Source organism: Penaeus monodon, chromosome 6, assembly GCF_015228065.2.
Source record: "Penaeus monodon isolate SGIC_2016 chromosome 6, NSTDA_Pmon_1, whole genome shotgun sequence".
NCBI classification, from domain to species: domain Eukaryota; kingdom Metazoa; phylum Arthropoda; class Malacostraca; order Decapoda; family Penaeidae; genus Penaeus; species Penaeus monodon.
This window is the reverse complement of record NC_051391.1, coordinates 15,347,185-15,362,184: the sequence shown is the minus strand read 5'-3', so window position 1 is coordinate 15,362,184 and position 15,000 is coordinate 15,347,185. Positions and strand designations below refer to the sequence as shown.

The following is a 15,000-nucleotide window of genomic DNA, read 5'->3' as shown; positions in this document are numbered from 1 at the left end:
GAACTCAAAGAATTTGTTTGTTACTATTGATAAAAGCATTTTGTCCTATTTTTTACTTTTTCATTCATGCTTATCTTTTTTTTTTTTCTTTTGTTCTCTCTTTCTTTCATTTTTACATATATACTTAAAAGAAAAGAAAAAAAATATGTATATATATATATATATATATATATATACATATATATATATATATATATATATATATATATATATATATATATATATATATATATATATATATATATATATATATATCATATATTATATATGCATATATTATATATATATATATATATATATATATATATATATATATATATATATTATATATGCTATAAGATATATATATATATATATATTATATTATGTATTATATGTATATATATGTATATATATGATATATATTATATGTATATATATGTATATATATGTATATTATATATATATATTATATATATATATATATATATATATATATACTTGTGAATGTTACAATACATAGAGATTTTGGTTCTAATATTAATTCACTTAATCCTAAATGAATTTGTTTTTTCCATACCACAGAATACTTCCGCAGAAAAGGAGTCCCAACCATGAAAATTCAAGAACTATTCAACTTCATCGTCGATCCCATGCTGACCGCTGAGAAACGAGACGAGTATCTTGAGGAGATGAAAGAGATAGCTGCCTCAAGACCTGTTGGGGAGTTGACCGACCAAGAGAAGATTGATGAAGAAGTGTTTAAGAATGCTTATATCCCAAAAACTTTAGATCAGGTTAGAAGACTTCTGTTAATAATTATATTTTTTTGTTTTATGACATTGTTTTAATGTTTTGTGACCCATTTATTTTTTCAGTAACAGCTATTTTTCACAGCCAGAGAATTTCAGTAATAAAAGATAACCTTAATAACCTTTTTCTTTCTTTTCTTTTTTTCTTACATCTTTTTATCTTCTTTTTTCTCTTTGGAACTGCTCTACTTATAGTAGTAATAAGAGCTAAAGATATATCTTCTATATATTCTTCTTACTTTCCTATTTTTAAGATATGGTGTTTATATCTTGTTTCTAGCAACACAAAAATAAAATATAAACTGACTCTTTTTCTGCAGAGGTAGAATATTCAGTTTCAGTTTCTCATTTGTACAGTTTGTAAGAATTGCAGTATCATAAGAACACACATGCTATATCTTCTTTGTATAGACACATACACATACGAAGCTCAGTTTGTGAACAGTATTTTCCAGACATAGGCCTGTGTTGCTATATATTCAGAAGTATTTTGAAGTTGTAAGATTAGAATGTATCAGTAAAGAATGCCTTTTTTTATATAGTGTATGTTTTATTAATACAGGTTATAGACTTTGAACGTGATATGCAGCAGCTGAAGCTAGGAACAAAGTCCGAGAAGGAAATCACTTATCGCACTGTCTTGGGCATGAAGAAAGATTTAAGTGGACCAGAAGTTTTACCCATACCAGGCAATGCTTCAGATTCAGGAGGAGATAGCAGTGAGGGTAAGTTGCCCCTGAATCTTTTTCTTTTATTTTGTCTGTTAAGAATAGTTCTGACCCCAATTCGTTCCCTCTGATATTTTATAGATGGAACAGATGAAAATAGAAAAGTCTCTTCAGACATTAATGCAAGTGGAGGTTTTACACCCAAATCTTGCCTATAGTTTTAATTTCTTTTGGAATAATATTAGAAAATGGGTGCAGAATGTATATATATGTGTGTGTGTGTGTGTGTGTGTGTGTGTGTGTGTGTGTGTGTGTGTGTGTGTGTGTGTGTGTGTGTGTGTGTGTGTGTGTGTGTGTGTGTTTTGCATTTATCATAATCATCATTCATCCAGATGAAGAAGAAAGTGAAGATGAGGATGATGAGAAAGGTGGTCATCGCACAGTTGGCAGGCCCCGGGGAGAGACCACAGAAGACAGGAAAGAAAGGAAAAAGGCAGTCAAGGAAGCGCAAGCAGAGAAAAGAAAATCAAAACTGAAAAAGCATGTTAAGAAGAGAGCAGAGAAAGTCAGGAAAAAGAAACATTAGAGCTTGAATAAAAGTATAAATAAGATTTTTTTTATTCCTTTTCTTTTCCTTTATGTCAATGGCAGAAAGGTTAAAATATGTCTATTTTTTTGGTAAAGCTAGATAGGAGATTTACTTATGATAGTTGTCATCTTCTCATTATGAGTTAACAAGTTTTTAGTCTTTTTATTCTAATTTCTTAATTTAATACTGTTGTTGGTAGAAGTTGCATAGCAATTGCCTGCAAGAATTTTTCTTTTTCTATGTAATATTAGTAAAATATTTATTGTTACCAATGTTGTTTCCTTCATCACTTATATTTGAAAGCATGTGCATCCAAAGATGTTTTGAAACCAATTGCCTAAAAATGCATTATTAAATGTTTGTTAATTTAATCTGTCATTAATAACATAAGCATCAACAGGTTCATTACTTCACTCTATGACTGTAGTTCATGGATGTGAACATATTGGTGATAAAGGGAAAGTTAAAATAAACAAAACATTTAACAAGTGCATTTTGGAGCAATTGGTCTGAGAACACCTTTGGGCATGTACCCTCATTTGTCATTGTCAGTATTAGTACCATTATTATCATTGCAATGTGTTAATTAGTATCATTATACTTTTCTTAATTGCTATTTTTATATCTTGTTGCAATATTTTTTTTGTTCATCATATCTTATTATTTTTTATTCTAAACCTTTAATAATTTTTAGACTGATTTATGCCTGGCCAAAGAAATGCAAGGAACATGCATTGTTCTAAGCCAGGATAGACATTAAAGGCCATTATAAGGCCTGAGTGAAGCTTACTTTTCAGTGCACTAAGCAGAATTTACTTATCCTGAATAGATACCATTAATTCCCAATTGTTCAAGCTCATTCTAAAACTATACATTTTGTGTAAAGACAACACCTTTACTCTTTCTTTGAGGCAATCCTATGATAAGACTTAGGGAAAATATGGTAATTATATTATGTTATTTTAGCAAGTATTAATGAAAAGAATAAATGTCCCAGCTGAAATGTCTTGCCTTCCGGGATTTAGTATTTCAGTGATGGAAAGTTGAGTATTTCACTATTCTAAGGAATGTTACTGAGTGAAGCAACTCTTCAGTTTATCATGAATTTATTTGCCATACAAAAAGTATTCATAAAAGAGTTTCATATCTATATAATATTTTTACATTTTTAAGACAATTTGATTATTTTATTGTGATTGGACTAACCAGTTGATCACACATTGGTATTATCTTTTAATACATTGCATTTTATGACCTTTAGCAACAAACTGATGATCTATTCAGATGCAGATATTGTAACCTCTTCAATGTATACAAAGTCTAAACTAATATTAATAAAAAAAAAAAAGAGTGCACATATGTCATCCATTGGTAGCTGGACTTTGAGCATTTCTATGTCATATCATACTAGAGCAACTATGAAAAATATAGCAAAGGAAATTAAATTAAGTCATGAAACTAATTAATTAAAAACAGCATTTGCATTTCAGTGTCAAATTTCATTGTGGAGTTATCAAAGATTGTGGAAATACAATGAAATAAGACGAGGGAAGAACATGATCAATCTGATTTTTAATATAAATACATGTTTTACAGAACAAATTACTTTGTTTACAAAAGGAAATTTGTCCTTTTCACATTTCTTTTCCAAACAAATTAAGGAACACCAAGGACATAGGAATGTATGTATTTTCTATTATACTGTCATTACAAATCTAGAAATGCATCAGGTCATGGACGTGTAAAACATAAATATCATATAGGAAAAAGTAACAAATCTCATGGGCATTTCCACAGATATAACCAACTTGCATCAACCTCAATGACATATGAATAATGATAATTAAACTTAACATCAAGACTTGAGTTCATGGATAAACCAGGTACAAAATAAAAGAAAATACTTAAAACCAAGTGAAGCACCGGTACATTTGCAAAAGCTTATACGAACCATGAAAAGTGTTATGGGAAAAGCTTCTACAAATCATCTTAACCTAAATATAATTTGGATGTCAAACATTCACAATGTATGTAGTTTATAGTGACAATCTGATGGATTACTTACATTTGCATATTGCACACCAAAAGAGCTTAAACAATTAGATTGCACATTTACACATAGATATAACAACCAAAAAGACGAGCCACAGTACAATAAACAGATGAAAAACAACAATACTCCCTTATAGACATTTTCTCTGGTCAAAATCACATACATTCTGAAGGGAAAGTCAATACCAAGTTGTGCAAGTTAAGCTCTACCAGTCTTGCAAGGTAACCTCTCTTGTTCGCACCTAGCTGATGGAGACAGTGAATTTCCATAATATCTTTGCATATGTAAAATATCTTATGTGCATCACCTGATGAACAGGGAACATGTGCAGTGTAGTAGATACAAATTGTGATTTTCACGGAGTCTACCTTCTAACTTTCAAGCAGATGCTTAAAAATCTTGATAATGGTTAGTCATTATCCTTATTTCGGAGAAATGGATAACTAATATAAGGAAACGGCAAAAAGCTTTGGACTCTGTGTGTGTGTGTGTGTGTGTGTGTGTGTGTGTGTGTGTGTGTGTGTGTGTGTGTGTGTGTGTGTGTGTGTGTGTGTGTGGTGTGTGTGTTTGTGTGTTTTTGTGTGTGTGTTTGTGTGTTTGTGTGTTGTGTGTGTGTGTGTTGTGTGTGTGTGTGTGTGTGTGTGTGTGTGTGTGTGTGTGTGTGTGTGTGTGTGTGAATTTTATATATATATATAATATATATATATATATATATATATATATATATTGATATCCAATATATTATAAAATTATCTTTTAATCTAAAACTATAATAAATACATTCACTTAGCTACTTTCAATAGTCCCATTACTATTGCCATTTCCATTACCATTATTGCTATCCTCATTCTTAGAACGGAACTTGAAAATCCGCGCAGCATGAGCATTGAAAGAAGATGATCTCGTGGGCACTGGTCCTCGTTCTTTTCTTATAGGCCGTAGAGAGTAAGTACGAACAGGTGGTGTTCTCTCTTTAACCTAGAAGAAATGTATACCACATATGAATAAAAGTTGAGGACCAATCAAAGCATGAAAGCACCACCTAAGAACTATTTGATGGAATTTCTGTGTAATATAATTTTTTTCCTTTTTTTCTTGTTTAGCATACAAAGATATTTGCTTTTGGTTGCTTTTGCTTTCAGTCAGAAACCTCGTGTCTAAAAATAATTAATATGAGTTCCTTGTGCGAAATTATAACGTGTGTAGCGAGTGCTAAATTAAATTAATTGCTACTCGAATAAAGTTGTCTTCAAATGGAATACTCATTTTGAAATGTCATTTATCGTGTCAAGGAGCATTTTCATTTTAAAGAGAAGTAAATGAAAAGCAGTCAGAATAGTCAAGAAATTTAATTAAAGCAGATGAGAGACTGAACAAGAGAAGTGACTGGAGTATAATATTTATGTTGGAATGGTTAAACGTCTTTGTAGAAAAAAAAAATTGATAGGAAACATTTGTTATCAAGGACAGCTCCAAACAAGGAAGGAAATGGAAGAAAATCGTTATCTAGCTGTCTAACATTCACGCAGAAAAGCCTTTTCACATTCTGTAATATCATCACCAAAACAGCCTCAGTTTTCAAAAGTTGTTCAGCAATTTCTACAATAATTATCATCACATCACCTTCATTCTTGCTTCCAACAGTTCTTTTCCTCTTTCTGACATGACGATTTTTTCTCTGGCACTACGCAGCTCGTGGTCAAGCTTTAAACGGTCGGCTTCTAGCTGCCGCAACTTCTTTTCTGCTTCTGTTGGATAGAATAACAAAATAATAATAATAATAATAATAATAATAATAATAATAATAATAATAATAATAATAATAATGAACACCAATAACGACTGCATTAGAGATTATACGATTGTTCCCATTACTCTTACTGAAACGTGTGCTTCTGCGTGTGTGTGTGTGTGTGTGTGTGTGTGTGTGTGTGTGTGTGTGTGTGTGTGTGTGTGTGTGTGTGTGTGTGTGTGTGTGTGTGTGTGTGTGTGTGTGTGTTGTGTGTGTGTGTGGACGTGTGTTAACGTGTGTTCGCGCGTGTATGTACTTGCGTATTTTAAGTGTTTTGTGTCTTTCTTTATTCTTTAGTTTCACAGATCACGAATCCCCCACCTCTTAACTGGTTATCCTTTTCTTCCTGGAGAAGTTGGAAAGCTTCTCTCTTTTTGGTTTCTTCCTCTAGCATTCTCTTTTGCTCTTCTTGGAGTCTCTCCAAATCTTCTCTTCTTTCCCATTCCTCTCGCAAAACCCGAGCTTGTAAGTTCCTGAAGTGTTAACTGAGGTTAGAGCTACGTATCATTAATCTTTGAGGTTTAGGATCGAAACAAAGGATCGTTAATTTGAGAGGGTGAAAAATAATAAAGGTTCGGTATTTAAAAAAGAGAAATCATAATCATGGCAACAAAAACAAAAACAAGAATCCCACCTAACAATTTCCTCGTCTCGTTTCGCTTGAGTTTCCTCCTCCAGGAGAGTTTCTAACTGGAATCTTAGATTTTGAAGCTCTGCCACGCGCCGTTCCTCTTCCTGGCGAGCCAAAGCTTCCTCCTTGGCTGCTGCTTCAGCTTCTGCACGAGCCTGTGTGCAGAAAAGACGAAAGACGTAACTACTTCCTCCTACATTTAGTCATTATCGTCACTCTCTCTCTCTCTCTCTCTCTCTCTCTCTCTCTCTCTCTCTCTCTCTCTCTCTCTCTCTCTCTCTCTCTCTCTCTCTCTCTCTCTCTCTCTCTCTCTCTCTCTCTCTCTCTCTCTCTCTCTTCTCTCTCCTCTCCTCCTCTCTCTCTCTCTCTTTCTTCTTCTCTCTCTCTCTCTCTCTCTCTCTCTTCTCTCTCTTCTCTCTCTCTCCTCTCTCTCTCTCTCTCTCTCTCTCTCTCGCATTCGCTCTCGCACTCCCTCTGGCTCTGCTTCTCCCTATCCCTATCCCTGTCCCTACCCCTTTCCCTTTCCCTCTCCTTTTGCTCTCCCTCTCCTTTTCCTTTCACTTCTATATTTCATACCCTCCCTTGTTTCTAACTCATTCACTCTCTATGTATCTCTCTTTCTTTTAAAAATGTCCTTTAAACGTACTATTTTTTCTGCCATGAGCTCAGCCTGTGTGTTCTCAATGATATCTGCCTGTGAAGCCCTCCGGATTCTCTCGGCAGTTTCACGAGCCTCTTCCTCCTCATATTCGCTTCTCCGCGATATGGACTGCACCAGCTGATATGGCAGTGGCTCTCTAGAGTGTCGGATTGCAATATCCAGGGCTCTCAGCCACTCGCTCTTACTCCTGAAAGAGTGGCAATAGATCTTATAGTATATGTATACACTTGACTTTGCCTGCATATGTATATAAAGGCACTATGCAAGCACGTTTTTATTGGCTACATTACCTGTGGTCGATAGCCGCTAACTGAATGAGTTTGTTTGAGTCCAGACACAACGTGAATCTACAAGGTCTAGTTCCCGGCTCGTCTGGGATGCTGTGGACTGTGGATGACGGCGTTAGTTTCACATGTGTTCTTCCCAGCATGATGTCGGCTGCCCGCGCTACCACTGCTTTCGTTCGTGCCATGGGCTTGTGACTTCTTGTTGCCATCGCCCATGGAAGCACCTCGATCTCACGCCCTACCCACACAGGAGCCCACCACGCTCTCTGGTAGACTTTACCCTGGCAATTTACAGATGGTAAGTTACTCTCAAGTGTTACTGGTTTCTATCATCTGCTCTGTACCTATTATTTATTGTTTAAATTTTGCATTTTTCTTATTTTACAGTTATTTAATTAACTGTTATTTCTTCATTTTTATAGGTGTATGTATTTAAAAAATGTAGTCTTATTCTGGATATCTGTATGTTCTTTTATATTTATACTTTTAATATATGATACAAAACGTGACACTCAAGTGCCGTATCTAAGGCTGGAATTATTAAACAAACACGAGGCGCACTAACCCGCTTCATGATTTGGTCCACGAACAACCCGTAGATTTCATCGACAGCCTGGTTTATGGCAGGGGTTTCCGTGTCTTGTATGTAACGTCCCTCCAGGAACGTCAGGAACACAGGGAAGGTAAAGCTCGTTATCACGGTGGCTAGCTGGTTAAAGTCTTTGGCATCCCATTCCCTTCCCAGTTGAATGACCAGCTGTCGAGTGACTTCTCTCACTTCTACAATGCTCATCGTCACCTGGAAAACGCTGCATTCACTAACGCGACATTGCATGCATATAATTATTTCATTGTCTAGTCTTTCCAGTAGATATTGTTGTTTTTAGAAGGTTAGAGGGCTTTTGAATCAAAAACGCTGAATACTACTTGATAATAGAAATAAATTGTATGAATTAAACTTAAAAATAGCCATGGGTTAAAAGTCTCAATTTCATATCCATAGATCCCTCGCTTTTCTGCGGTTCGACTGACTCAAGGCGATGGCAGTCACTAAGCAATGGGGCCTTCACAATAAGCCATTCTTCTGCCTGACCTGCAAGAGCCCTTTCCTCGACGGCTTCCTCTCCGCCAGGAGGCAAAACACCCGGAAGAGCCTGTAGACGGACTCCTCGGAGAAGAGCGGCAGGTGGCGCTGGATGAGGGAGGAGCGGCCCAGCAGCCAGAAGGTGTGCTCGAGGGTATCGTGGTACCCCTTGAGCTCGCTGTACGGGGTGCTGCCATTGTCCACTTCAGCCAGGACCTGTTGTCATTGTACAAACCAAAGGTGGTGTAGATGGCCAATACTTGAGCAAGATGGTAAAAACATGTGTTGAATCATGAGCCTCTCCATATGTGGCCCATCACGAAATCTTGCGCGATCTCTAGCTTCAAGTTAAACCTCTGCTACACTTGTTAGTCACAGTGATTATGGAAATTATTGCGTTGTCCACCGGTTTTTCAATCAAGTTATTCGAGTTTCAACTAATGAAGCAGATTCAAGTTATTTTTATTTCTAATTTAGTACGTTACACACGAAGTGCAGTTGATTAAGTGTCTTTCTAAATTAGGAACTGGACTCTATTTTTGATTTTCGTAAATAAATAAATGGATTGATAAATAAAACCATACCTCATGTGTCAGAAAATAAAGAAACTTGTTCAAAGGTGAGTTGTTTGGAGCTCAGGTACTCAGCAATGCAGGTCTCCACTTGTCGGTCGATGTTGAGTAAGACCCCCACATTCTGGGTCAAAACCTGAAGTGAAAAGTGGAAAACGCACATTTTCATTTATCTTTTTTATAAATACTGATAAACCCCACAAGCCCCAGATATAAAAAAAAAAGGATCAAGTTTTCTTGCATAAAATGTTCACGCACAAAAAAAGGTTCAAACTTTAAAAGCATACATTTAGCCTTCTGTCTACACACTTTCTCACACCCACTCAGAACGGGTCCCCCACCCCAGCCGACCCCAGCTGATCCAGACGGGCGGTTGTGTCTGTATCTCGGTGGGCCAACTTACTATGAGCCTTGCCATTTAACTCTTCTCCAACCCATTTGTTCGTCTCCCCTCTCTCCACTTCCACTTTTTATCTGTTCTCACTCCTTTGCCGCCTATCACCTCTGCCCCTCTTTCTCTTTTCTTTCCCTTTCCCTTTCTCCCCTTTCCACACTCTCTCTATTCCTGTTTCTTTGAAGTCTCCCTCTGTCTTTCACCTCATCCGCTTTGCCGTCTCTCGTCCCTACCCATCTTTCTCTTTTCTCTACACCTTCCTTTCACCTCTTGTCGTGCCTTTCCTTCTATCCCTCTTCCTCTCCTTCCATCTTTTCCCCTTTTCCATGTCTCTCCTCTGCCTCTCTTCCCATTTTCTCTCCTACTCTCTTTCAGCCCTTGCCGTTTTTCCTTCTATCCTTCTTCCTTTGATCTCTCCTTTACACCTTCCCTCCACTACCATCACTCGCGCTTCTCCTTCCTGCCAATCTTTCTGCCTACGATTTCGCCATCCTGCCGACGCCACACCTTCCCTCGGGCTTGCCATCCCTCCCTCTGCCGCCATTGCAAGACAGGCGACTCTCCCATTCCTTCCATCCATTCGCCTGTCGTCCTCCAAAGCCCGGTCATTCATCATGGTCTAGGAAATCACATCATGTTACAAAGAAAGAATTTCACCGACAATTTGTAAAGTAAATAAAATAATGAATTGGTAAATATTTCATCATATAAATAAATAACACAGAATAAGGACACTCAAATGAAAACCCGATTGATCAAAGACACCCATTGATAATTAATCAGAGTCAGCCATCGGCATAAAAAGGGAAAGTGGAATGTCGTGGCAGCACAGACGAGGCATTGAGGTTTTGTATTACTTCTCTTCAAAGAGTTTTCTCTGAGCAGCAAAAACTCCGATCTAACTGAAAATAAACATCATCATCACTGAGTATTACCAACAAAAATATCTAAATTCTTAATAAGTCGTCTTACATAGTGTTATGTAGTTCGATGTCTGACTCAAACACTTTATACAACACTTTATTTTGATTCTAGTCTATTATAAAGCTCTTTTTACTGAAAACGTAATTACGTATGAAAATTGACTCGAGCGAATGTCTTAGCTAACAACCCCCTACCACAGAGTCTGGTTAAGAAGGACTTTGTCGACTTATCTGTCATTCTATAGGAGCCCCTCTAAGCGTTTTCTTGCAGAATACAGTACCACTGTTCATAATCATCGGCTTGTTTCCAAAAAGAGTGATTCCTGACAAAATTCTAATTCAATCTGGAACAACCAGAGAAAAATACATGTAGTTTCGAAATCGAAGGATGCTCGCTGCTGAAAATGATCAAGCTAAATTCTTGCATTTATAATGGACTGAAATTGCACATGTAAATACGTATAATCCAGTCATCTAAATACGAACTCATATTCAGACAGACAAATGCATACATGCACGCATATATATATATATATATATATATATATATATATATATATATATATATATATATATATATGAGTGGGGGTTGTGAGTGTGTGTGTGTGTGTGTGTGTGTGTGTGTGTGTGTGTGTGTGGTGCGTGCGTGAATGTGAGTGCGTGCGTGCGTGCGCGTGTGTGTGTGTGTGTGTGTGTGTGTGTGTGTGTGTGTGTGTGTGTGTGTGTGTGTGTGTGTGTGTGTGTGTGTGTGTGTGTGTGTGTAGACGTAAAACTTGAAGACTCCCGTAACCTTGATGAGATGTGAGTCAGCTGACAACGGTATAAATCCTGTTTGGAGATTCAGCTGTTCATTTTCTCGATAAACGCTGGCATCTCGGACTGCTTACAACTTAGAAAAAATATTGATATGCTAATATATTAAATAAGATATTAATAACTTGTTTATTGTTCATTTTAACATTGATATTTATTTATCAATAGACAAATAAAGGAAAATAAAAATTAAATAAACTTACATGTGGCAGAAACTGCACATTTCGTAAACACATAAGTGCAACTTCGGGAGCATACGTGCAGTCTCACGTAAACACAAAGAACAGTTTCACACATTAGAAAGCTTAAATAAACACGTGACGGCTAGTTGCACTCAATTGCAAAGACGGATGTAGACATGAGTACACACACAACAATACGGGCACACATACCTCGAGATTACGGGAGCTGATCACAATCGCACACATGAAGTTTGAAATGCTGTTATCGTATTATTTTATTCGTCATGTCCTTGAATTAAGCGTCATATCGAGTGTAAGGAAATTCCATATGTATGTATCCTACGACAATGTAGTAATGTAATTACTTATTGTAGACTGAAGTCTTTTTTGAGAAACCCTTAGTACCTCTGAGCAGTGAAACAGGATCCCCGCAACGAGCAGACTAGTTTACAGCAGGAAGGATAAGCGAGGGTTTTTAAAACGTGCGTCATCTTATTCACTTCCAGACATCAAAAAGGATTTTAAAAAAAAACGCATTATGAATGTAATGCTAATATCACTTTTCATAGAACAAATCGTAAACTCTCTCTCTCTCACACACACACACACACACACACACACACACAGAGAGAGAGAGAGAGAGAGAGAGAGAGAGAGAGAGAGAGAGAGAGAGAGAGAGAGAGAGAGAGAGAGAGAGAGAGAGAGAGAAACACACAGAAACAACACACACAAAAACAAACAAACACACACTCAAATATACAACCTGAACACGACCATTGCTTTGTTAGTAAATAAGTTCCATCCAGGGGAGAGGTCCTCATCCCCCAAAGAAATCATCTTTTGCGCTAATCAAAGCGTGAGAAAAGGACGCCAGCTGAATGTACCCTTCATCCTCATTCACAAAAGATAGGCAGTGAATGGCCAAATAGGCTGACGTGTTGGTAAAATGGCGGGAAAATCTTATATAGGCCACAACTGCCAATGAAGTTCTTTCTTGTTTTCTTTTCTGTCAAGGTGACTTACGAATTGAATAAGTAGAACTGGGGCTCTTCCAACATTGCGTTGGTAATGAAATGGAGAGGAACATTTCATTTTTGAAAGAGAATGTAAATAAATAAAGTGTGACTTCGGAACGCGTTAATGTTTACCTTGATAACCATTAACGCGTCACAAACAATATTCTTTGTAATCACTTATGTTGATTCCATCAGAGAGCCAGATTATAGAGATATTGATAAGATGAAAAATAACACAGCTACCACACTAATTATTATTTGGCACCTTTCAGCTATGCAAAACGAACCATTACGATCATGAGCGACTAATGAATACTCAATATGAAGCATTATATTATGAACCCTTCTAGTACATGTATAACTGCATATCAAAAAACGTATAGGATACGAAAAAAAAAAACAAAAAAAAAAAAAAAGCACAAACTTAGATTTTCACTTGAGAATGCGAGTCACTTTTATACAAACAGAACCAAAGAGCAAACAGTAGTCAGCTCCGTAGATACGAGAGGTGAATTTGCCTTAGAAAATAATGAAAAAGCAAACACCGGCATCGAGCCTTGAGGAGAAGCAGAGCAGTGAGTGATACGCTGAGGGCTCTGGGGTCGGATTGCCGGGTGCTCGAGGGACACTGTGATAAGGAGGACGTGACTTCCTTTCCTCTTCTTTCAGTTCGTTCTTAAGGCGTGGTCATGGGTTGACGAGCCTGACTCAGGTATATACATATATATATATATATATATATATATATATATATATATATATATATATATATATATATATATATATATTTTTTTTTTTTTTTTTTTTTTTTTTTTTTTTTTTTTTTATATATAACCACACACACACACACACACACACACACACACACACACACACACACACACACACACACACACACCACACACACACACACACACACACACACTCACACACACACACACACACATATATGCATGTATATCTACGTAGATTTATACTGAGTTATAATTCGTTCTTAATACATCATTGCACTATACGCATCATGGTAACGACAAGTAGGACAAAAAAGGTAAAAATAAGTGCACAAAATAGAAAGGGAAGTCCACATTCGCGAGGGCGAGCGTGCGCGTGAACAGGTATTACGTCCCGAGCCCTAAACAAATAAGAAACCCGAGAAGTATGGATTGATTTTGCTTATGAAGAGCGTCATGCGGTGGTTGGGATTTCGCTCTGTCTGCAAATGATTATTAGAAAATGTGTATGCGCTAAGCACATTATTCTGATTCTTAACTAATCGAAAAAAGCCTAGGCGATTCAAAGATTGCATTAGTATTCATCATACACATACCTACACACACACACACACACACACACACACACACACACACACACACACACACACACACACACACACACACACACACACACACATATATATATATATATATATATATATATATATATATATATATATATACATATATTATATATATATATGTATATATATATATATATATATATATATATATATATATATATATATATATATATTGTGTGTGTGTGTGTGTGTGTGTGTGTGTGTGTGTGTGGGTGTGTGTGGTGTGTGTGTGTGTGTAAATATATATATATATATATATATATATATATATATATATATATATATATATATATATATATTTATATACATATATACATATAGGTCTTTTAGACTGTTAATGCCTGGCATGCCCAAATGGCGGACTGCATTTGGACTTCGAGGAAAAGCGTCGCCCTCGGCATCCGATGCACTTCCTGCGCCGCGTCTGTGCGCCACAACGTCGGTCGGGATGCGTCGAGCCGTTCTCTTTCGGCGATAACATTCACAGGTCTTTCGATTTATATATATTCCATGGGAAGAAATTTCACGTTGATATCTCTTATTGATTTGCTACGAAATTTTATTTTGAATTCATAAGGAGCACTTTCAAGTCTTTTGTAGTATCATAATAAAGACAGACATTTCTTTCCCTAGACTTAAAACCGTTCTTGTTTTCCCTTCGCACAAATACACTCATGACATAACAAAAGCAGAATAATTCTTTTCACGATTTAATCCATTACTACCTTACCCCATTTTACTGATATAATTGTTAGATTGTGTACATGAAAGATTATAACTGTCTATCAACTATTGAGTGATAAGTGTTGAACGTAACCTCTATTATCAGAGTGACCTGCCTTGACCTCGTCGCTCAACACATGTTATCCGCACACATTTCGAAAACGGGAACACTTCGTTTAAACTGATCACACTTTTATTGTTTTTATTCAAAGCACATTAACACTGCTTTATTTTGTTATGGCATTCACTTCCGAAGCAAGTGTCAGAGGTCACGTGCGGTCACCGTGTGCGTCCCCGGCCCTCCTTCACTCTTCTTTCGCACACTTTTCCCTCGTCACTAGCATCGCACTTCGTCTTCAGTTTGTCAGTCGAGCAAACGTAGCGGAGCTAATCTTACCTTCAACTGACTCTTCGGAACAACGCCGGTCTTCTGATGGTCCAAGGCATCGAACGCGAACCACAGA

At 36.6% G+C, this 15,000-nt stretch overlaps 2 protein-coding genes across 2 annotated transcripts in view; one reads left to right on the top strand and one right to left on the bottom strand.

Moving 5' to 3' along the window:
* LOC119574271 (serine/threonine-protein kinase RIO1-like) overlaps window positions 1-2,098 on the top strand; it is an 8,854-nt gene extending 6,756 nt beyond the window's left edge. Inside the window, exons 10-12 of the mRNA XM_037921454.1 lie at window positions 565-776; window positions 1,354-1,516; window positions 1,852-2,098. Coding sequence (XP_037777382.1) covers window positions 565-776; window positions 1,354-1,516; window positions 1,852-2,045 — 569 coding nt within the window. The 3' untranslated portion in view covers window positions 2,046-2,098. The remainder of the gene's footprint in view (window positions 1-564; window positions 777-1,353; window positions 1,517-1,851) is intronic.
* A 2,728-nt stretch (window positions 2,099-4,826) lies between these two features.
* Window positions 4,827-15,000, bottom strand: part of LOC119574270 (differentially expressed in FDCP 6-like) — a 10,223-nt gene continuing 49 nt past the window's right edge. The window contains 11 exon segments of the mRNA XM_037921453.1: window positions 4,827-5,079; window positions 5,725-5,849; window positions 6,215-6,366; window positions 6,528-6,679; window positions 7,171-7,372; window positions 7,476-7,753; window positions 8,038-8,271; window positions 8,566-8,772; window positions 9,141-9,164; window positions 9,166-9,264; window positions 14,934-15,000. The exon segment at window positions 14,934-15,000 is cut by the window's right edge and continues 49 nt beyond it. Of these exon segments, the coding sequence (XP_037777381.1) occupies window positions 4,888-5,079; window positions 5,725-5,849; window positions 6,215-6,366; window positions 6,528-6,679; window positions 7,171-7,372; window positions 7,476-7,753; window positions 8,038-8,271; window positions 8,566-8,772; window positions 9,141-9,164; window positions 9,166-9,264; window positions 14,934-15,000 (1,732 nt within the window). The 3' untranslated portion in view covers window positions 4,827-4,887.